This window comes from Camponotus vicinus, unplaced genomic scaffold, assembly GCF_025532165.1.
Source record: "Camponotus vicinus isolate PSW18456_S1 unplaced genomic scaffold, iyCamVici1.0 SCAF_14, whole genome shotgun sequence".
Lineage (NCBI taxonomy): Eukaryota > Metazoa > Arthropoda > Insecta > Hymenoptera > Formicidae > Camponotus > Camponotus vicinus.
Genome location: NW_028141950.1, coordinates 10,423,440 through 10,447,367, shown reverse-complemented (window position 1 = coordinate 10,447,367; position 23,928 = coordinate 10,423,440). Strand labels below are relative to the sequence as shown.

The 23,928-nt window shown below is 30.3% G+C and overlaps 1 protein-coding gene across 1 annotated transcript; it reads left to right on the top strand.

Annotated features, from left to right (window-relative positions):
* The first annotated feature begins 7,800 nt into the window (after positions 1-7,800).
* On the top strand, positions 7,801-23,623 carry LOC145964832 (uncharacterized). Its single transcript, XM_083087992.1, has 5 exons — positions 7,801-8,251; positions 8,337-10,124; positions 15,803-15,894; positions 21,316-21,565; positions 23,537-23,623. The coding sequence occupies exons 2-5, from the start codon at positions 8,349-8,351 to the stop codon at positions 23,621-23,623; spliced, it is 2,205 nt and encodes a 734-aa protein (XP_082944118.1). The 5' UTR covers positions 7,801-8,251; positions 8,337-8,348.
* The last annotated feature ends 305 nt before the right edge of the window (positions 23,624-23,928 follow it).

The following is a 23,928-nucleotide window of genomic DNA, read 5'->3' as shown; positions in this document are numbered from 1 at the left end:
TCAACTGTGACTACAATCACCTTAACCTGCGATGTATGGACCGAAGTTTTGAATACGGTCAGTTTTTTGGGTGTAACTGCTCATTTTAGAAAATGAATTGACTTCTGTATCAATAGGAGTATATGAATTAAAAGAAAGGCATACTGCAACATATTTAGAAACCGTTTTAAGTACAATTCTGTAATACATGGTTTTAAGTACAATCTGTAATTGGAATATTTCATTATGTAAAGTTCAAGCTGTGGTAACAGATAATGCTGCGAATATAGTAAAAGCAGTTGAAACTGTTTTTGGCAAAAAAAACATTTAACATGTTTCGCGCATTCGATAAATCTTATTCCCGCAAAAATGTTTGAGAAGTTGCCGGATTTAAAACTACTTATTGATAAAATTAAATCGATTGTAAGCTACTTTAAACATAGCGTTGTTGCGGCGGATGAATTTCGCAAAAGTCAAAGTGCTTCGGGAACTTATTTGAAATTAATTCAGAAAGTTTCTACGCGATGGTCATCTACCTACTATATGCTTGAAAGATTCATGCAAGTAATTGATCATGTGAGTGCAGTTTTGATTAATCAACGCAATTCTCCGCCTATGATATCTGCGTTTGAGGTTGTGACTGTTCAAGAAATATTAAAAATGTTAAAACCATTTGAAACGGTTACTACAGAAATATCTGGCGAAAAATATCCTATGATCAGCAAGGTCATTCCTATGATTTATTTACTACGTGGTAAAGTAAACGAACTAAATGCAGAATCTGACATTGGAAAACATTTAAAAAAGTATCTTTTGCAGGAAATTAATGCAAGATTTAGTAATATTGAAAATAATGAGCATTATATGCAATTGCAACGATACTTGATCCGCGATTTCGTAAATTATATTTTGAGAGTCAATTGTCATGCTGTAATGCAATTCATAAAATTAATGAAATGCTTAAAAACATAACAAAGAATGAATGAGTAGATGTCGAAAATCAAGCAAATGTGTGTATTAAAGTCAACTAATTTGTGCAGTGCCCACAGCTCATTAATTGCGATGGCTAATAATGACCTGATTTCGTAAAATAACTCTGAATCAGGCTTACACAATCAACTAAAAAATTATCTAAATCAAGATATTCTGCCTTTAGAAACGAATCCAATACAATACTGGACTTCTATAGAAACTACTAGTTTAAGCAAAATAGCTCTTAAGTACTTGTCTACTATAGTGACATCAGTTCCTTCGGAACGACTTTTTTCCCGTACTGGTAACATAATGTTAGACAATCGCAATCGACTGAAAGGCGATAGACTTTCTAGATTATTATTTTTAAGTTCTCTAAGTATAATAGATTGGCATCTTTCAGATTAAATTTTATATTTACCTGTTACATTTTATATGTACCTGTTTTAAGAATCTTTCGTTTTAAGACTTTTTCGTTTATGATATATTTCGTACAAATTTTTTTCGTTTATGTTAAGTAAAGAAAATCGCAACAATGCATATAAAATATGCAATATTATGTGCAATACTATATGCAATATACAGGGTGTCCGATTCCTGAGTGACCAAACGAAAAGTAGTAGTAGATTGGGTCAAACTGAGAAGAAAAGTCCTCTACCACTTTGCAAAATTCGCAATAATTATTAAAAAATAAGCAAAAATATCTCGGTACATGAGAAGCGGTAAACCGCTTGTAGTGTGTGATTATTAAGTGATCAAACGAAAAGTGGTGATAGATTGGGTCAAACTGAAAAGAAAATTCCTCTACTATATTGCAAAATTCGCAATAATTATTAAGTTATAGGCAAAAATGCCTCAGAGTATAAGAAGCGGTAGACAGATCGCTTCTCATGCGCTGAGACATTTTTGTTTATAACTTAATAATTATTGCGAATTTTGCAAAATGGTAGAGGACTTGTCTTTCCAGTTTGACCCAATCTACTACCACTTTTCGTTTGATCACTCATTAATCGGACACTGCGAGCGATCTACCGCTTCTCATGCGCCGAAACATTTTTGCTTATTTCTTAATAATTATTTGCGAATTTTGCAAAATAGTAGAGAACTTTTCTTCTCAATTTGATCCAATCTACCACTACTTTTCGTTTGGTCACACAGGAATCGGACACCTTGTATATATTATATGAATATTTATAAAAAATAAGCAATAAACATATATAACAAGTTATTGATGTTTTGTTTTTATACAAAAATGTGCTATTATTAGAAATAATGTTGTATTGTTATCTCAAAAATATTTAATATTTTGTAAAATTAAATAAAGAGATCGATTTCTGATAGATCGATTCTTTAACAGTCGATTTTTTGGCGAATCGATTTTTAAGTCTCCGATCTAGATCGATCCGAAAAATCGATTCTTTTGGTAAAATCGCCCATCCCTACCCCGAACTCCCCCGGGCGGACCCGAACCGCTCCGAATATTTTTACCGCCGCCTGGTGGGAGTAATTACCGAATACACCGGCGCGGGTGATTAACCGTGTATAAAACGGGCTCTTAGCGGTACAGCAAGACAGATCCTACCGATCCTTCCAGATGAGCTAAGCTGATCCGAAGGCAAGAAAAGTGAAATCCGGAGAAATCCTAGCGAGAATAAAAAGATCGGAAGGTAGTGTGAACGCTGCCTCTACCGATTGCTATCGGCGCCTACAAAATCGCATCCGCACCATCCACTGAAATATCAGGCGTCACGCCTATCATGAGATGGAACCCGAGCCGCCTCCGACGCTTGCTAGCGTCGCGACGCCTCCCGAAATCCTTCAACCATCAAGGAGTGACCGCTCACTATATAGAAACCGGAACGTTAAATCCCCGGACGAACAGCTGACGGATGAGACATAACACCGAGCAAAAACGCAACCGACCGTCTGCGTAAACACCGGCGCGCCGTGCCGAATAATCATGCAATCGATTATCGCACGCATTTTCGTACCGCGTTAATCCGCGCCGCTAATTGAACGAATCGTAGTCCGCATAAGATCTGTAACACGTCAACGACCAGATTATATAAAACGGACGCATTTTATAAATCGCAGCTACTGCCGATTATTTCACACGACAGATACTTCGCGCCGGGATCCTGTAGATCCTCGGCCCGCGGCAAGCGTATCGATACCACTGATCTCTATATAGTATAACTGGATAGTGAATAGATAGAATTTGAAAAAAAATAAAAAATATTAAATTTTTTCCACCCCCTCACTCCTTTTTATTAAATATTTAATCAAATTTTATAATTACCTATATTTTTTTATCTGTTTATTCTTTCTAATTATGAGGACAATATAACACAATTGATAAAAATTCAATTAAGGCTATAAAAAATGATTTATGTATTATTATTGTTTTTAACTTTACGAATTTTTTTTAGCTAAATGGAATGAGATAACAAAGTTTGCTTAACGGCACAATACGGCACAAACTTATGCCAATTTATTTAAAAAAATTGAACTCGATTGGGACAAAGTGCGGGGCTAGTAATTTTTTTTTTATTTTCTTGAATATGGTTCAAGTTATTGAGTTGCGGTTTGCGGCACACATAGCACAAACGTAGCACAATGCAGCAAAATTAATAAAAATATAAAATTCAAAAAGTGCAGGGCTAACTTCACACAGGTCACGTTACAGTATACCGTACGCCTTGTCCGCGGCATAATCGCTAGTGTCAAATCTGCTGACATCGTGCTTCATATTCTCGTATACATTTTTGCACTCAATGTGATCTAAAAAAAACCTTACAAAGGTAAAAAAAATACGCCAAGTACATAAAAAATATTCTACCTTGTATGCATGTTTAATGAAAAAATTCCTTAAAAATAATTTACAATAATTTTCCTTCAAAAATCATTTTTTTAAAAAACAAAACCTCAACAAATAATTTTCATAAAAAAATATTAAAAAATAAAATATAAAAACTAAATATGAAATCAATAATTACTATTAGCCAAGTACTTTAAGAATTAACAGCAATTTCTAAATTTGATATAATATTTGCCATGAAATATATCAATTTTATACAGTAGAAATATTATACATAAATTCGCCCTAAGAAATTAAAACGCATTTTATATTTATTCAGAGAAAATTGATTTTTAAAATATTTAATTGAAATATTTAAATGAGAATTAGGATTCCTTTAATTCTTAAAACATTTTTTATATAATGTATATAATTTAAAAAAAAGTTATACGCAAGTTTTAAATCGCACAGTCTTTAAATCGAAGTAAGTTATGAAAACTTGGCGTGCCCGGATCGTAATCAAACACAGATTAAATATTTAATTACATAATGTTTAATATTTTACATTTTGTTGGAGATATATTTGTTTATAATATAAATAATCCGGGCACGTCAAGTTTTCATAATTTACTTCGATTTAGACACTGTGCAATTTAAAACTTGCGTAAAACATTTTTTTTTTTAAATTATACACATTGTATAAAAAATGTTTTAATAATTAAAAGAATCCTAATTCTCATTAAATATTTTAAAAATCAATTTTCTCTGAATAAATATAAAATGCGTTTTTAATTTCTTAGGACGAATTTATGTATAATATTTTTACTGTATAAAATTGATATATTTCATGACAAATATTACATCAAATTTAGAAATTGCTCTTAATTCTTAAAGTACTTGGCTAATAGTAATTATTGATTTCATATTTAATTTTGATATTTTATTTTTTAATATTTTTTTATGAAAATTATTTGTTGAGGTTTTGTTTTTTAGAAAAATGATTTTTTAAAGAAAAATTACTGTAAATTATTTTTAAAGAATTTTTTTATTAAACATGCATACAAGGTAGAATATTTTTTATGTGCTTGGCGTATTCTTTTTACCTTTGTATGGTTTTTTTTAGAGGGATTTCATACCTTTTTGTAAAATTTTATATCCTTTTTGCAAATTATTTTTTGGGGAAAAAATATTTGAATATTATTTTTAGGGATCTTTATATTTTTGAAAATTGTTGTACAGTAAATTACTCTTTCTAAGTCTTATCTAACGGCACATGTTTTATATTTCTGTGATACATCGTTTCTGAAACATTAGATTTCATCCCCAAGGGGTGGTTTTTAAAAATTGTTATTATACGCTTAATTAGCTTAATTATACGCTTTCTACAAGTCATAACTAACAGTACAGATTTTATATTTTTATAATACTCCATTTTTGAAATATGAGATTTCATCCTCAAGGGGTGGTTTTTAAAAATTGTTATTATACGGTAAATTAGTCAATTTACCGTTATAGAAAGACTTTTCTATAAGTTTTATTTAACCAGTTTACTGGTACACTCGAAATCAACGTTTCGTGCCAAAACTGGTGAGAGCAAATAAATTCGTATTTTACGTGAAAGTTTATCTATAAGGGGTTTTTTACGTCGCTGGTGACGAATCAAAGATCGAAATTTCAAAATTCAAAATGGCGAATCCAATATGGCGGACTAATTTTATTTCATTATGGAGAAGATCAAATTCGATATGTTCGCGTTTTTCGAGTCTTTCATGATGAATCTATAGACAAAATTGCAAAATTTCAACTGGCAGATCAAATATGGCGGTTTCTAGTGATTAACTTTGATATTCCATTATGGAAATATATCACACTCGGTACGTTTTTTGGTCGCAGATAACGGATTAGTTCAAGACATTCAAACTTGAACATATCGAATTTGAATCTTCTCTAACGGAATAACAAATATAATAATAAAATAACAAAATTAATTCACCATACTAAATGCACCATTTTCAATTTTAAAATTTCGATCCCAAAATCATCAGTGACCCGAAAAATGTGGGTGTATCAAGTTTCATGCAAATCCGTTGAAAATTGGCAAAGTTATTCATAGTGGATATATATGGGCCATTACCAGTTGTGGCACTTTTTTTTTGACCATATATGGGCTATTATCAGTGAACTGGTTAACGGTATAGATTTTATATTTTTGTAGCACACCGTTTCTGAAATATTAGATTTCATCCCCGAGGGGTGGTTTTTAAAAATTGTTATTATACACTTAATTAATCTTTCTACAAATCATAACTAACAGTGCAGATTTTATATTTTTGTGATGCACCGTTTCTGAAATATTAGATTTCACTCCCAAGGGGTGGTTTTTAAAAATTATTATTATACGCTAAATTAGTCTTTGTAGAAACCTTAACTAACGGCACAGGTTTTATATTTTTGTGGTATGCCGTTTCTAAAATATTAGATTTTACCCCTAAGGGGTGGTTTTTAAAAATAATTATTACACGCTAAATTAGTCTTTTTACAATTCTTATCTAACGGCACAGGTTTTATATTTTTGTGGTACACCGTTTTTGAAATATTAGATTTCGCCCCAAGGGGTAATTTTTAAAAATTATTATTATACGCTTCATTAGTCTTTCCACAAGTCATAACTAATAGTATAGGTTTTATATTTGTGTAGCACACCGTTTCTAAGATATTAGATTTCATCCCTAAGGGGTGGTTTTTAAAAATTATTATTATATGGTAAATTAGTCTTTGTAAGAAACCTTAATTAACGGCGTGAGTCCCATATTTCTGCGACGCATCATTTTCGAGATAATATTTTTCATCGTCAAGGGGTGATTTTTGAAATTTGCTTTTATAAGGGATGGTTTTTGAAAATTGTTACGATACGATAAATTACTTTTTTTCTTATTTTATTTAACAGCAGAAGTTCCGTATTTTTACGGCTCCGTTTCTAAAATATTAAATTCCATCCCGAAGGGATAGTTTTAAAAATTGTTACTGTACGATAAATTAATCTCTTACACATACGTACACACATACATATACATATCACATGTATGCACACATATGATTTTGTCTCTTGAAGCATTGTACATATCGAAGCAATAATCGTATACGCAGCGGAATGAACGCCGCTTGAGGGACAAACTCGCTTTGCGTGTGTGCGTGCAAACTACAGACTTCTATATATACACTAGACTGCTAACATATACAGGGCGATCCTGAAAAACGTTATGTCTGTAAAATGACGTATTCCTGACACCATTCTAAGACAATTTTTCCTTTGGCAAAATTTCGTCCGAAGCTTAGTTTTTGAATTATTAAAGGAAGTAGTTAACGTATGACGGGTCGAATACAAGAAGCAGGCAAGGGTAACGCGATTCACCGCGTCAGACGCGGGTGCTTACGCGGGGCGCCTGCTGCGATCAGCTGGTCGCTATACACATACAGACACACATGCGAACACATACATTCTCTCTCTGTCTGTCTGTCTGTCTGTCTCTCTCTCTCTCTCTCTCTCTCTCATTCGCTCACTCACCTGTAATTTTTTTTTTTTTTTTACGAGAGAGGGGAAAATGCATTTTATGCATACCCACCGATCGATCCAGTGAGTTATGTGGGACTCGAGTACCAAGTCGAATTACCAACTCGGTACTCCCTACCCACTAAAAATCCCTCTCTTTTCACGAATTTCCTTTGACACACTGTCCCTCTGACTTCCCGAGATCTGTTTTCACATAACGTCAAAAAATAGTTATTATTACCTTGTTCGATGACTTTTGATGTATTGCTGTAATTGCTTGAAGGAGAAATGAATTTTCCGATAGATCGTATGTTCTCAAATTTAACGTAGATATCACGTTGCAAAAGATCCACACTAAATTATTAACTGAAAGTTTTTCTTCTTTCATGAACAGTATTCTTTTATAAACTTTAACATAATCACATTTATTTACTCACTCGATGAGACGAGAAATTTACTAATGACTCTATCACTAATCACTATTAGTGGTTCCAATATCGGTTTTATCGAAACCGCAATACCGGTAATACCGACAAATCTAAAACCGAAAAAGTACCGGTGTTGAATACCGATATTACCGAAAATCGGTATTTTTTGTCGCGCCGTCGCACGTCGCGCTTCGCGTGGCGCGCCTGCAGTTAACAATTGAAAAGCGCTATTTGCTATTTGTAAATAACGTTTGCTCATTGCTCTTGTTTATAATCTTGTTATATGTTTATAACAAGAGGCTCCCATTTGTGTCTTGTGCTTGTGTTTTGTATAACCAGGGAATCAGGCAATTATATAAATGCAGTTTGTACTTTGCAGTATTACCAGATAATTCTAAATTCTAATGATCACAATTAACATCAAAATAATTAGTACCACTAACCATAACATAACCACAAACCACATATATTTAATATATATCATATACTTAATAAATATTAAGTTTTTTAAAACGAAGTTAGAAGGTATGTATGTACTATGTACTTACTTAATTATTAGACTATTTATGATAAATAAAATATATATTAATTTTATTATTCCAAATTCCAGTCCCCAATCCCCATGATGCAAGAACAAGAATTTGAAAAATTTAACAGAAATGCCAATAACAAAGATTCCGTTTGGTTTTACTTTTTACGTGGGAAAAAGAACAAAAATGAATGCAAGTGTACGACTTGTGGCAAAATAATCCATTGTGCGGGAGGAAGCACTAGTGGTATGCACACGCATCTGAAGGCAATTCATAATATAAGTTTGCTAAAAAGAAGTACATCATCAAATGAGAGTTCGGCTTCAATATCGTCATCGTCATGTAGTTCCAGCAGTTCTTATACATTATCCAAAAAATTAAACAAAAGTGGATTGATAACTCAATATTTTCCAACAGACAATAATTTACCTGCAGTATTGGCACGTTTAACTAGTCGAGATGGTTTGTCCTTTCGAATAATATGTACATCTTTAGATATAAGACTAGGATTAACAGCTAGAGGATTTTCCGATATTCCTAAATCGGTAAGCGGTATTTCGAATATTGTTAAAAATTATGGTAATAAAGTTAAAGAACAACTTAAAATAGAAATTAAGAAATTAAAACTAGATGGTCAAAAATTTAGTTTGACTTTCGATGAATGGACTTCAATTAAAAATAGAAGATATTTAAACTTGAATGTGCACGCAACAGATAAAATGTTTTGGAATCTTGGTTTATGTCGTGTAAATGGGACAATGCCAGCTGAAAAGTGTGTGGATATTATTGATGCTAAATTGAAAATTTATAATATATGTTTGGATTATGATATCGTTGCCATTACAACAGACGGCGCATCCGTAATGAAGAAAGTAGGAAAAATAATTAATGCTGATCAACAACTTTGTTTGGCACATGGTATTCAACTAGCTATATTAGAAGTATTATATAATAAACATAAACAAGTAAAACAGATATATGTTGACGATGACGATGACGATATAGAGGAAGAGAGTGAAAGTGAACGCGAAATGTCAGACTTAAAAGATATTGATGAAAATGATGAAGTTGATTCTGAAAACGAAAACGATGCATATTTAGGTTTGCATATTCATAATAAAGAAATAAATGATGAGATACATTTAAATGAGATTATAAAGTCGTTAATTGAGAAAATTAGGAAAGTAGTAAGAATATTCCGTCGATCTCCGACTAGAAATGACGATTTTCTACAAAAGCATGTCAAAGCTGAACTAGGCAAAGAATTAAAGCTAATTTTAGATTGTAAAACTAGGTGGAATAGTCTTCTGCTCATGCTAGAACGGTTTTATCAATTAAAAAGTTGCGTACAGAAAGCTTTAATTGATGTTAAAATTGAAATCTCTTTTACAAAAGAAGAATTAGATATAGTTTCTTCTATTATAGCGGCTTTGGCTCCTGTCAAACTTGCTGTCGAAGCATTGTGTTCTCGAGAAATTGATTTATATCAAGCAGATATCACATTAGAGTTTATGCTTGATGAGTTATCCAAACAAGAAAATTTTCTTAGCAAAAAACTTAAAACAGCTTTATTAAATCGGATATCAGAACGACGTTACAAGCATTCAGATTTATTTAACTTTCTGCAAGAACGTAACATACAAGAAAGGGAACACGAAAATTACGGCATCTTTAATCAGACATCTAAATCAAGTTTTATAACTCAAATTGTTAGCCTAATTGAAAGATTAAATTTTAATGATGCTACAGAAGTTACTGAAAGTGAAAATATAGATAGTGAGGAAGCAGATGACGTCGACATTGAAATACCTGATGACAGTACAAATTTACAATTGACATTGACTCTAAAAGAAAAACTTAAACAAAGGGTACTAGAAAGAACAAAACAAGTTATAAAAGTTAAGAATAAATCAATAAACAAAATTAGGAAAATAATCAGAGCTGAAATGAATTATTATATCGAAGAAGGAATAAAGGGCAAATATTTAAACCGTGTTTACAACTACTTAAAAACTGTAAGACCAACTAGTGTGGAGGCAGAACGAGCTTTCTCTGCCTCTGCATTGTTATTAACAAAAATTCGTTCAAGCCTTTCCGATGAAAGCATTGATAATTTAACGTTTTTAAGATCTTATTTTATTAACAAAAATGAGTAATAGTTTTCTGCTATCCTCCTACCTCCTATATTATAAATACTGTTATCTGTTACTGTTAATGTAATATGTAATTTACGTTACGTGAAGAATTTTTTTTGTATAAATATAAGCAAAGTCTCCTATATTATAAATACTGTTACTGTTCATAACGTAATTCACGTTACGTAAAGAATTTTTTTATATAAATATAAGCACAATATTACTTATTAATGTTATCAAGACAATCCTTATCCTTATTAATAAATTAAAATTATAAAACAACATATCTATCTTTTAATTAAAAATTCTTTTGAGTTTTATCTACCTAACTACCTAATACATTTAAATTTATTAAATTGTTCAAACTTCAAACGCTAGTAGATAAATAAAGGGTTGCAATTGAACGACCAATTCTAGCTTTTAGCACAAGTTTTATTATTTATTCAAAAAACGACGCGTTTCGACTTCGACCATCTGGTTGTGATCCATTCCTTGACGAAATTTCATACCGATATGACTGTTTCTCTTTTAATACCAAATTTTGTACGTAACATGATTGATATTATACGCTTACAATTGTGATTGGGAGAATAGTTAAATCACCAAAGACTGTATAAGGACCACAACCACAACCAAATGGTCGGAAGTCGAAACGTCGTTTTTTGAATAAATAATAAAACTTGTATTAGAATTGGTCGTTCAATTGCAACCCCTAATATATTTAATTATTTAGAAAAAAAATCTCAATACCGAAAAATATCGGTATTACCGGTCTTGCAGAGATTTCAGTACCGAAATACCGGTATTAAAATTTCGTCCGGTATTGGAACCACTAATCACTATTAATCACTGTCGAATAATAACTGTTGGCGATTAAAAATCACTCGATGAAAGAAATACGCGCGGACACGTTACTACACGACGCGACGGCGCGACAATGCGACGATAATTACTCGGCGATTGCAAGCAGTTTTTTGTCATCGTAGGTTGCGGTAGGTTAAGGTACTACTGGCGCTATCGAACGCGATCATGTGTTCGATTGAAGAATGCGGTAAACATAATAAACATTTAACATATTAATATTATTATTATCATGAATGTGTGTGATATCCATACATCGTATGATATCTATTGAAAAATTAATTAGATTAAATAAGTGTTTTTAAAATATTTATTACTTTTACTATTATCTTAAATATTTAATATTAATATTTTATATGATAATAATAAAAGTAATAAGTACAGGTGAGTGAGCGAATGAGAGGGAGGGAGGGAGGGAGGGAGGGACGGACGGACGGACGGACGGACGGAGGGAGGGAGGGAGGGAGGGAGGGAGGGAGAGAGGGGGGGAGAGAGAGAGAGAGAGAGAGAGAGAATGTATGTGTTCGCATGTGTGTCTGTATGTGTATAGCGACCAGCTGATCGCAGCAGGCGCCCCGCGTAAGCACCCGCGTCTGACGGTGAATCGCGCCACCCTTGCCTGCCTCTTGCATTCGACCCGTCATACGTTAACTACTTCCTTTATTAATTCAAAAACTAAGCTTCGGATGAAATTTTGCCAAAGGAAAAATCGTCTTAGAATTCGGTCAAGATTGTTTTTGCAAAAGCATAAAGTTATTTAGAATCACCCTGTATAATCTTCTCCTGCATTTCACAAGTTATAAAATTTATTTTATTGATCACAATAATAATGTTCAATAATAATAAAAATAATTTTTTAAAGAATTTTGATTAAAATTAATTTTGGTAAATATATGTACATATATACAGGGTGGCCCATTTTAAGTGATGCATTGATTTTTCTCGAAAACCAAGGCTTGTATCAAAAAACGTTTAAAACAAAAGTTGTTTTATTCGAAAGAGGACATAAGTTGGTACCATTGGTTTGACCTTGTGTGAATGTGCCATGGTCATATGGAATTCAACTTTGTTTTTTTAAAAGAAACCCCCTATTTTTCATTATATATTCTTGTAGCTTACCTCGAGAGCTTTTCAAAACACTAATTAGGTTATTTTTTATTCAATACTTTGAGTTAAGAGGTTTGAAATAATTTTTCAAATTTACATATAAACTATAAAATATGTCATAAAATATTCAATGTTCGATTTTCCCTCAATACTTTTAGGCACAAAATAAGCGACAAGTAAGATTTGATAATATTATTGTATATTTTTTATTTATAGATAGTTGTTATACATTTATATGCATAAAAAATATAATACAACAAAAAATATTTTTTGACATTAATATAATTTTTACATTAGAATATAGTTATAGGACAGTTTTGACATTAGAACATTAATAGAATTAATGAAATAAATATTTTTTAAAAAATTGATTTGTATATACATGTGCTTTATAAATGTTTAAATGACAATTAAGATTTGATAATATAACTGTATATTCTTTATTTATAAATTATTGTTATACATTTATGCATAAAAAATATAATAGAACAAAATATACTTTTTGACATTAATTTTTAACATGTACATGTCATTCATTTTTGTAAATGTATTAGTTGAAATGAGATTGCAAATTGTAGGTAAAGGAGCTATGGGCATTACATGCACTAAACAATTTGTTTCAAAAATGTGAATGAAATTGAGCAAATTTATACCTGTATATTTGCATATTTACAATTTACAGAATATTGTATAGAATCAAGTCATTTTATTTTACTACAATCTAAAAATAAAAAATAAATAATTTTTATTAACAGTATCAAAATTTATTTATTTTAAACTTTATCTGACTTTTTAAGTAATAACATGTTTATTATGCTTATTCATTATTGTTTATTGTAAGTAATCAATCTTACAATCTTCTTGATTTAAGTAAAGTTAAATTATAAAGTATTCATTGTTCGATGATCTTACCTCAATACTTTTAGGCAAAAAATAATGAATGAAATCCATTGGTGTAAAAAAATACATAGTTATTTAAAAAGAAAATATGTAATTTGCAATTAACAGTTACATATCTTTTCTTAAAGATAACTATGTATTTTTTTACACCAATGAATTCCTTTCAATATTTTGTGCCTTAAATTATTCAGGTAAGATCATTGAACAGTGAATATTTTATGAGATATTTTATAATTTATATACATATAAATTTGAGAAATCATTTCAAGCCTTATAACTCGAATGAAAACTGTTTTTTAAAGATATTGTCAAGGATCCAAATATTCGATTGTCTTACTACAGTATCAATAAAATGAGTAATTTCATCAAAGTCCATAAAGACCCCCTTCCTATTTGTGATTCTATGAATGTCATATACAAATTAAATTGCACTGACCTCGATGCTTCTTATGTGGGACAGACTAGCAGGCAATTACATACCAGAATTAATGAGCATCGTTGTCACATTAAACGCAATACTAACACTCAATCGGTTATCACTAACCATAGATTGAATTTCGACCATGATTTTGATTGGGAGGATGTAAAAATTTTAGACCAGGAGCCTTTCTTGAGCAAAAGATTAATTTCCGAAATGTTATTTATTAAGAGACAAAATAATGGTTTAAATTTGCAGACGGATACCGAACGTTTACCCGAAATTTACTCAAACATTGTTAATAATTTATCAAAAATTTAATATTTCGATCTCTTATACCACATTTGAATTTTTATGACTCTGCGCATGTTTATATTTATATATTATCATCGACTCGCTCCGACTCCTTTATAAAGTAGCCTCGTTACGTCTCGAGGACTAGTTAATGATTTTTGTTGTTGTGATGATGGTCGGTCTCTCTTCACTTTTATTGTCTGCCAATGTTTTCGATGTCTGGAAGTAAGTAATTTTTTATTGTTCCTTTATACAGGTTTAATTCCGTAATTTTTTAATTTTTTAAAAAAATTTTTTAAATTTTAGAACTCTTATTTATTTATTTAGTCTACTTTTTTATCCTAATTTATTTAAGTTATTTTATCAATTCAAACTGTTGTTCGGTTTGATGTATTTTATTTGCTGACAGATTCGGGTTGTTTAAATTGCAGACATCGTCAAAACAACAATGAGATACCGCATCATTCAACTGAAACGTATTATTAGACAGCACTCGTATGCTTGATTCCAATTTTATATTATTTCATTACTTAATTTAAATTTGCGCTGAAGATGACCCAAAAATAGGGTCGAAATGTTCGTAACTTACTCAAATGTATATTTATTATATGTATTTTCTTATATGATTGTCTTTTGTACAATAAATAGCGGTGTAATAATTTCGACACTAGACTCGCATTGCCACTTATACCAATTTATACTTTTAATTTTATATTCACAAGTCTGACATTTTTAATAATTTTAAAATAAATAAAATTAAATTTAAAAAAAAAAATTTTTTAATTAAAATAACTTTTGAAATTTTAAACTCATCTTCTTTATTTTAAGTATAAAATGTCATAATTTTTTTATATATTTATTTTTTTTATATTTTAAACACAAAATTGAATAATTGTTATTTCCTCATAAAACGTATAAAAATGTAATAAAAACGTATGAAATAACGTATAAATAATAATAATGAATATTAATAATAAAGCAATAATCAGGCTAGGTAACAAATTGTAAAAAGTATATTATTTTATTAAAAATATATTAATATAACATAAAATAGTAATAATATAATAGAACATGAAGTTAAAGGGAAGAATTTTTCAAGAACTTAATGAAACTTGCAATTAATAAATATGTAATTAAACTTTTTGTTGAAACTTGCCAATGATAAATATGTAATTAATAAAATTTTCAATTAGTAATAACTGTTTAATTATAAAATTTATATTGAATTTCTTTTATTCTGCATCTGAAAAGAATATTGTTTGTTAAGATATAGAAAATGTTTGTTAACTAAAGAAAAGAGGGTAAGACTTCCGAATAGTCCCTACCTCCGAATTTGATAAAACTTCCAGCATTTAAATACTATAACAGAACAAATTCACACCATAAAGGATTTTTTGCGGAAACGAGTAGAAGCAAAGAAACTCAAAAAAGAAAGTTTTCATATATTTTGCAAAAGATACTTATATAAATATCAGAAACGTATATATATATATACACACACACACACACACACACGCGGTGTAATAATTATATACAATTTAACTTAAGTTTAAGTTAAGTTGTAAAAGTTAATTGAAATTTAGGTTTAAAGTTAAGATTAGGTACCTTGCCTACCGGCGGGGTGGTTGCGGGAGGGAGGCCGAAGGCCCCCCTTGCACCCCCAGCGCGCGCGCGTGTGTGTGTGTGTGTGTGTATATATATATATATATATGTTTCTGATATTTATATAAGTATCTCTTGCGAAATATATGAAAACTTTCTTTTTTGAGTTTCTTTGCTTCTACTCGTTTCCACAAAAAATCCTTTATGATGTGAATGTGTTCTGTTATAGTCTTCAAATGCTGGAAGTTTCATCAAATTCGGAGGTAGGGGCTATTCAGAAGTTGAGCCGAAAAGAGAACATAAGAAGTTTAAAGCAATATAGTAAATGGAGACTAAATGAAGAAAAAAAAATCATAAAAATAAACATAGAAAATTATATAAAAATATATAAAAAATTATCAACAATTTTAAAATTATTAAAACTCCTTACTTTTGAATATATACGATTATAAATAATTATATATATATATATATATATATATATATATATATATATAATTATTAATATATATACATATATATAATATATATATACATATATTATTAATATATATATACATATATATATATAAATTTTTTAATAAATTATATTTTTGCAAGAAAAATGTAAGGTAACTATTTAATTAATTTAACGATTTTAACGTAAATATTTTATGGAGGATTCTATAATTCCAAAATTTTTATTCCGAATGATTTATTATGGTTATTCTTTTAAGAGAAAAATTATGTTAGTTTTCAAAAGTTATTTACATATATAACTTTTAAATTTTATGTTTTTGGGGAACATACTCGTTTTTTCATTTACTCGTCTTATTTGGTTCTTTGGTCTTAGTTGTGGTACTATTTATCTGATTATTTTCTGCTTTTCTTTTCTTATACTTTTCTTAGGTATTTCAACAGCTTTTATCAATTCTTTTAATGGTAATTTTCTAACTTTGCGATGTATATCTTTGATATTATTAACTACTAAATATGGGGGAACAGCTATAAAATTAATATATTAATTAGTAAATTGTATAATTCAATATGAAACATAGAGATAAGGAAAAAAAGAGAGTTACAATATGTAAAAATCATAAAAGAAATAATTAAAAATTGACTTAAAATAACTATAATATCAAAGGAAGTAAATTATTTCGTACTGGACTTTTTATAAGAAATTTTTGCATGATAATAATTTAAAAGATAATAATTTAAAAAATTTAATTTAATTTAAGGAATAAATATATTCGAAACAAAGCATAAATATTTATAGGCAAAATATTAGATTTGAACAAAGTGTATAAATGATTGTTGTAAAAAATGATATTCTATAATATTTATAAGAAGAAAAATAAAGAAAAAGATCAAATAAATTTAAATTAATTAAATTTTAATTTATTATTTACTTAAATTAATTATATTTTTATTTATTATTTATTCAAATTAATTAAATTTTAATTTATTATTTATTTATTACTTATTTATTCTTTAATTAAATTTTAATTTATTATTTATTTAAATTAATTATATTTTAATTTATTATTTATTCAAATTAATTAAATTTTAATTTATTACTTATTTAAATTTTAATACTTAAATTTAAAAAAGATCTGTATTGTCGAAGTAAGTTTGCATTAAAAATTATTCAATGATATTTAATCTAATTAATTTATTTTTAATTTAATTTGCTTTATAAACATAAAATTAAATAATAAAAATTAATAACTATAAGTATAAAGCTCCAATAATAATAATCAAAAATTAAATAGGCAATGAGAACCAGCGGAATAATTAATTTGTTTTCTTTGTTATATTAAATTAATATTAAAAAGGGGGAAATGTCTCATATAAAAAAAAAATTAAAAAAATTTTTTTTTTAATTTAAAATTGATTATAAAAAAAATTTTAAATTATAAAATTTAAAAAAATTGTTAGAGCACGTGGTTTTGGTTAGCGTGAAATATGAGATTAGGTTTAACACACTCCTCTGAGAAATGCAGAACTTTATTATTAAACTTATTTGAGCTTATAATTAGTATTATATATAAACTTTAGTCTTTTTGGTAACTCTTTGGTTCTTTATGTTAGACTTTTAATACGTAAGCGACAAGCACGTGTCTGCACACGTCGACGCACGGAAGGAGACAAAAGCAAAAGGGACGCGTGGTAAGCGTGGCGGCAGCGACAGCCAGACATTGTGACCAACCTCATAACACAAAAAAAAACTGTGGTTTCAAAAGAAATTTTTACATATATCCAACAAAAATTAGTTATAAAAAAATTTATATAAAAAAAATTTATTTCTAAAAAACAAAACATGTATTCATAGATAATATATTATATAATTATTAATTATTAAATATTTAATTAATAAATATTAAATATTTATAAAAATATTTAATAATATTTAATAATTAATAATTATAATATTAAATATTATAATTATTAATTATTAAATATTTTTACCTGTACTTTGCATAGTTCCGATTATCTCAATTTTGTCACCTTTATTTAAATTTAAATTTAAATATTCATCGTCGTCAAAATTTAGAATACTAACTTCTAATTTAAATATGCCGTAAGTAATTGAACCACAGCCTATGTTTTTATTTAATCTATTGTTCATAACCGATGCAAAATTTGTTTTTATATATGCTTCTAGAACTGTGAGATATATATAATGTTAAAAATATGTTAAATAACTTTTAAGATTAAAAAGTAAATTTTTACTTTAAGTTACACAGTACGAAAAATTTTTATTTTGACATATATTGTAGAGGATACATTCCTAAGTAAAACATTGTTTGAATTTTACGGCGGTCTCACTTCGTTTACGAGATATACGATTTTAAATTAACATAATTACTTGTATCATCTTTTCGTTATATTCTATTTATGCTTTTATATTTTTTGTTTACATTTGTTCGTCACGATTTCATGTTATATTTTACTTGAGTGTTTATATTTTTTTTAATAATTTACCTTAACCTCCAATCCCTTCACCCCACATCACCCCTGAGTCAGCGCGAAACGAGGTCTATTATTGTATAGTTGCACATGGGTTTGCAACTTTCTATGCGAAACGAGGTCTACCCTACACCATCCCGGAGTCAGTGTGAAACGAGATCTATGGTTCCTTGTTTCGTATGGAAAGTTACAAACACATATGGAATATACAATAATAGGTAGACCTTGTTTGGCGCTGACTCAGGTGTGGTGTGGGGTGGACCTCGCTTCTCATTGAAAGTTGCAAACCCATGTGGAACCAAACAATATAGATCTCATTTCGCGTTGACTCAGGGGTGGTGTGGGGTAAACCTCGTTTCGCATAGAAAGTCGCAAACCCATGTGGAAACATTCGGAAAGATGACCTTGTAAACAAAAAATATAAACATGTTTAGGGTATAATGAAAATATGATATAAGCACGAAATTTCGAAATCGCATATCTCAGGAACATAGAGAGATCGCTGCAAAATTCAAATAGTGTATTACTTAGGAATGTATCATCTACAACAGTGCTGTCAATTATTTGCAACTTTCGGCCGAATTTCTTAGTTCACGCCTACCGCTCTCCTCTCACCGCGCGCGCCTTAGCAACCGCGCCGCCGAACGCTCGTAACTAAGGAACGCGGCGGTAACCTCAGGCACGTGCGCATCACAAATGTAATGTAGCGATCTAATAACAAAAAATTATATAAAATATAATATATAAAAAATTATATAAATAATAATAATAAAATTATATAAAAAATAATATATAAAAAATTATATAAACAAATTATATAAATAATAATAATAAAATTATATAAAAAATAATATATAAAAAGTTACATAAATAAATTATATAAATAATAATAATAAAATTACATAAAATATAATATAATATAATTTATTTATATAATTTTTTATATATTATTTTTTATATGATTTTTTGTTATTAGATCGCTACATTACATTTGTGACGCGCACGTGTCTGAGGTTATCGCCGCGCTCCTTAGTTACGAGCGTTCGGCGGCGCGGTTGCTAAGGCGCGCGCGGTGAGAGGAGAGCGGTAGGCGTGAACTAAGAAATCCGGCCGAAAGTTGCAAATAATTGACAGCACTGATCTACAATATATGTCAAAATAAAATTTTTATGTGCTGTGTCACCTAAAGTAAACATTTACCGCTTAAAATAATAGGCGCACATAAAACTTACTAATACATTCGGAAGTATTTATAGCTTCACTTAATAAAACTTTTTGCGGATTAAGTGATACAAATTTAGGATTATATTTTCCCAAATTATTAATCAATGTGTTTTTTCTAATTAATAATCATACGGTACATTACCGTTGTTATATATATTCATTTTGAGCATTCTCGCTTGTACTCCATCTAAATGAAGAACCTATTCAAGATTATATTAATGTTAAAATATAATCATATAATTACATAAAAAAATTACAAAATTGCAAAAAAATTTATATTGTGGACTTCTACCAACAATACGAGACGCCTCGATGCCATCAACATAATCGATTACTTCACTATATAAGAATTATAAAATTATAAAATTATATACTTTCTTTTTGTACACAAGAAAATAGTGCATTTGAAAAAATAAATCATAGAAAAACATAAAAAATAACCATAATAAAAAGTGAATCTGCATTAACTATGTTATTTAGATAGTGACATGAATACTATAACTAAAAAATAAATACATACATTAATTAAAGAATTATAAAGAATGAAATTATTGAAAATAAAACAATATTATTATTATTTGAAAGAATTATTATTATTATTATTATTATTATTATTAGATAGATAGATAGATAGATAATAGTTTATTGCTGCCCCATAGGGATTACAAGGCGCTTTTACAAGGAGCGTTCCCGAACCTTTAACAAATCTAGACCACTTCTCCCCCCCGACCTGGCCCTTGTGCGACCATTACAGACTACAATACCCTCACCCACCCTACGCATCCTCCCCCTCCTTGACCTCCCTCCCTTGTCTCCCCTATCACCCGCCTGACTCCTGACCCTCCTTCTCCCGCCTCTGTTTCCTTTTCGTGGTTGATTGCTTCCTCTCCACCTCTCCCTCTTCTCTCTTTTCTCCTGTCCCTTGTTTCCTCCGTCCTGTCTCTCTTCCTCCCTCGTATTTATTCCTTCCGCTCTCATCCTCTCCTTTCCCTTTTCCTTCCTGCACCGGACGTAACTGTACAGACTAGACAGAACAAAGTTAATCCAAAATACAGCGGCTACCTCTCTCTCCTCATCTTCTATACCCCCTTCTCCTCCACTCTCCCTTTCTCTCTCTACCTCCCTTCCCTCCTTTTCCCCACCTATCTCTTCCCTCCGCTTTCCCTCCCCCCGCTTTCCCTCCCCCCGCTTCTTTTCCTTCCCCTCTTCAACCTTTGCCTTCCCCTTTTCTTCCACCTCATCTACTCTGTCATCCTCCTTCTCACTCCACTTGTTCCTACTCTCTGTTCTCCCTTTCCCTATCCTTATCTCCTCCACCTTCCTGTCTTCCCTCCGTCCCTTCTTTTTCCCGCTTACCTCTTCCATCCGCTTCTTCTTCCCCCGTTTCCTTTCCTTCCCTTCCCCGTCCCCTGCCTTCTCCTTTTCTTCCTCCTCATCTACTCCTCTTCTGCCACCCTCCCCCTCACTCCGCTTGCTCTTCCTCTCTCCGTCATCCGCCCCTTTTCCTTCCGCCTTCTTCTCTCTTGTCTCCTTCCTCCTCGCTATTGTATCCCTCTTCTCCATCTTTAGCTCCTCCACTTTCCTACCTTCCTCTCTTCCGCCCCCTTCCTCCTTTTCTCTCCTTTCGCCTTCTTCTTTGCCCTCCTCTCCTGCGCCTTCCCTCTCCGTCCTACCCTCCGCTCCTTCGCTCCCCCTATCGACCTCCCCTCTCTTCTCTATTCCCCTTACCATCCTCCTCAGTACCAGCACTAACTCCACTATCACCTTCCTCAGCTCCCTGACCTCCTCCGCTAACTCTCCAGCTTCCATCCTGTTGTCCGTCTTTTGTTTACTATTTGGCACTCTTGCATTCCTCATCACCTCAATCGATCTCTCTATCTATCCCCCGCTTCTATACCCCTGGCGCCATCCATCTATCGTTCGCTTCCTTACTCCGGCCTCTGGCGCCATCTCTACTCTCCATCTCTGCCGCTTCACTCTCTCCTTCCTTCTGCTTCCCGCGCCATCTTCTCTCTTCATCTCCGTCACTCTTCCCGTCTCTCCCTCCATCCGCCATTTCCCAACTCAGCACTTTTTCCATCGGCTTTTCTCTTCCAAAAAACCCTCTAACCTTTTTCTCTCCAACTCTGCCTCCACTTCCATCCATGCCCCTGGTCTACCTCCATCTCCTCCTCCGCTCCCGACTCTCATCTCCTCTTTCAACCATCCTCTTTTCCTTCTTCCATCGGCCCATGCCTCCACACCTGTCACCTCTCCAGAATCGCAATTCATGTAATATCTTATTATTATTATTATTATTTTATATTATTATTGGAAAAAATTTGAAAGAATTATTATTATTATTATTATTATTATTTGATATTATTATTGGAAAAAATTTATTTATAAAGTTTATTTAGAATATATGATTTTAAAACTGAAATGAATAAATTAAAAGAGAGAGTGAGAGAGAGAGAGAGAGAGAGAGAGAGAGTGTGTGTGTGTGTGTGTGTGTGAAATATATATAATGTAATATGTATAATATTTGTATATATAATCTGTATAATAGTTTGTATATAATAACCATGAAGAATACTAACACTGTCGAATCAAAAATTTGAATTTTATCCAGTATTTCATTAGATGTTAAGGATGTTTCGTACCTATTTTCAAAATATTGAGAATTTAATGAAAATTGTACAGAATGTCCTTACATATGTTTAGAATCTTCAGTACAATTTTTAAATCGATTCACTAAAGCGTTCACAAGTTATAAGGATTTTAATTTGCACCGAATTAACATGTGTTCTTATGCGAAACGTATAACCACGTCGATTCAAATGACAAAAACACATGGAAATAATATTCAGAATTTGTTTAAAATTTGCAAAAGTGTAGTTTAGATACAGAGGAAATATTTGGTCAAATAATATGATACAAGTACTAACTGGTTAAAAAGATATTAAATATAATTCAATGAAATTAGCCATGTATCTGACACAAGGCGAAATTCTCTGCCAAAAGTTAATCATTTCGATTAACAAAATTCGGAATATTTCAGTAAAAACGCAATAAATATTAAAAAATACATCTCTGCACTGTAGCTAAGATCAAATTGTAATATTGGACGCAATTTCTCATATTCAAAATACACCAAAAGTGGATATATTCGTCAATATTGATTTTCAGCTACTTTTTGCTGGGATTGTACATACAAAGCATCCTTAAAGAGTCTATTAATTCATCAATTTCTTCATTCTCTCTTCTTTCAGGTATAGCTGCGTTTAGAACTTCTTGAAAATCTGCTTCAAATTCCATTTTAAATTTTATTGATGTAAATTTAATATTTTTTGACTATATGTCTGTTAAATGTTTGTAATAAAACATTATTGATGTAGATATTTATTTATTAGGTTTTCATATAATTTATATCCTTTCCTCGATTATTTTATTCAGAGAAGTACTTCATGTGATATAATAGATGAAAATCAATAGGTCGATTTTACCTATTACGATATTCTACGATATTTATTGACTATCTTAAACATTTTTCTAAGTATAGTGATATCAAAAATTTATAATCAAGCATATCATTTCTGAATATTGATATATTGGATATTTGTAGATAATAGTGAATTTTAACATATTTTAAATTTTAAAATTATTTAATATATTTTTAACATTGTATATATTTTACAATTCTACAAGCATAAATGAAATTTTACATCCATTATGAATAATAATCGAAAGAATAAGATAAAGATCAATTACTGATGGCACATTTAAATTAAAAAATAACATTATAAATTTTGATGATGACAAATATTTAAATCTAGATTTAAATAAAAGAAATATAATTAAATTAATAGAAACTATGCAAAGTTCAGATAAAAAATAATTATAGCAATTTTTTTAATTCATTAATATTACTTTGTTGGAAAACGGCTTCAAATTAAATTGCTGTTTAAAATTTTTAGGACATGTATCTGTTTAATGTATCTGATGAAATGTGACTATAAATGGATTTATTTATTACTTTTCCATAGAATTTATATCCTTTTATGAACAATTTTATGCATAGGAGTATTTATGCGATATAATTGATGACAAAATTGATGATATGATCTCCAGATACATCCTAGATAAATGCATTTTATTCAATATCGATGAGAGTTATTTACTTCGATTCGTGGTTGCCTCGAA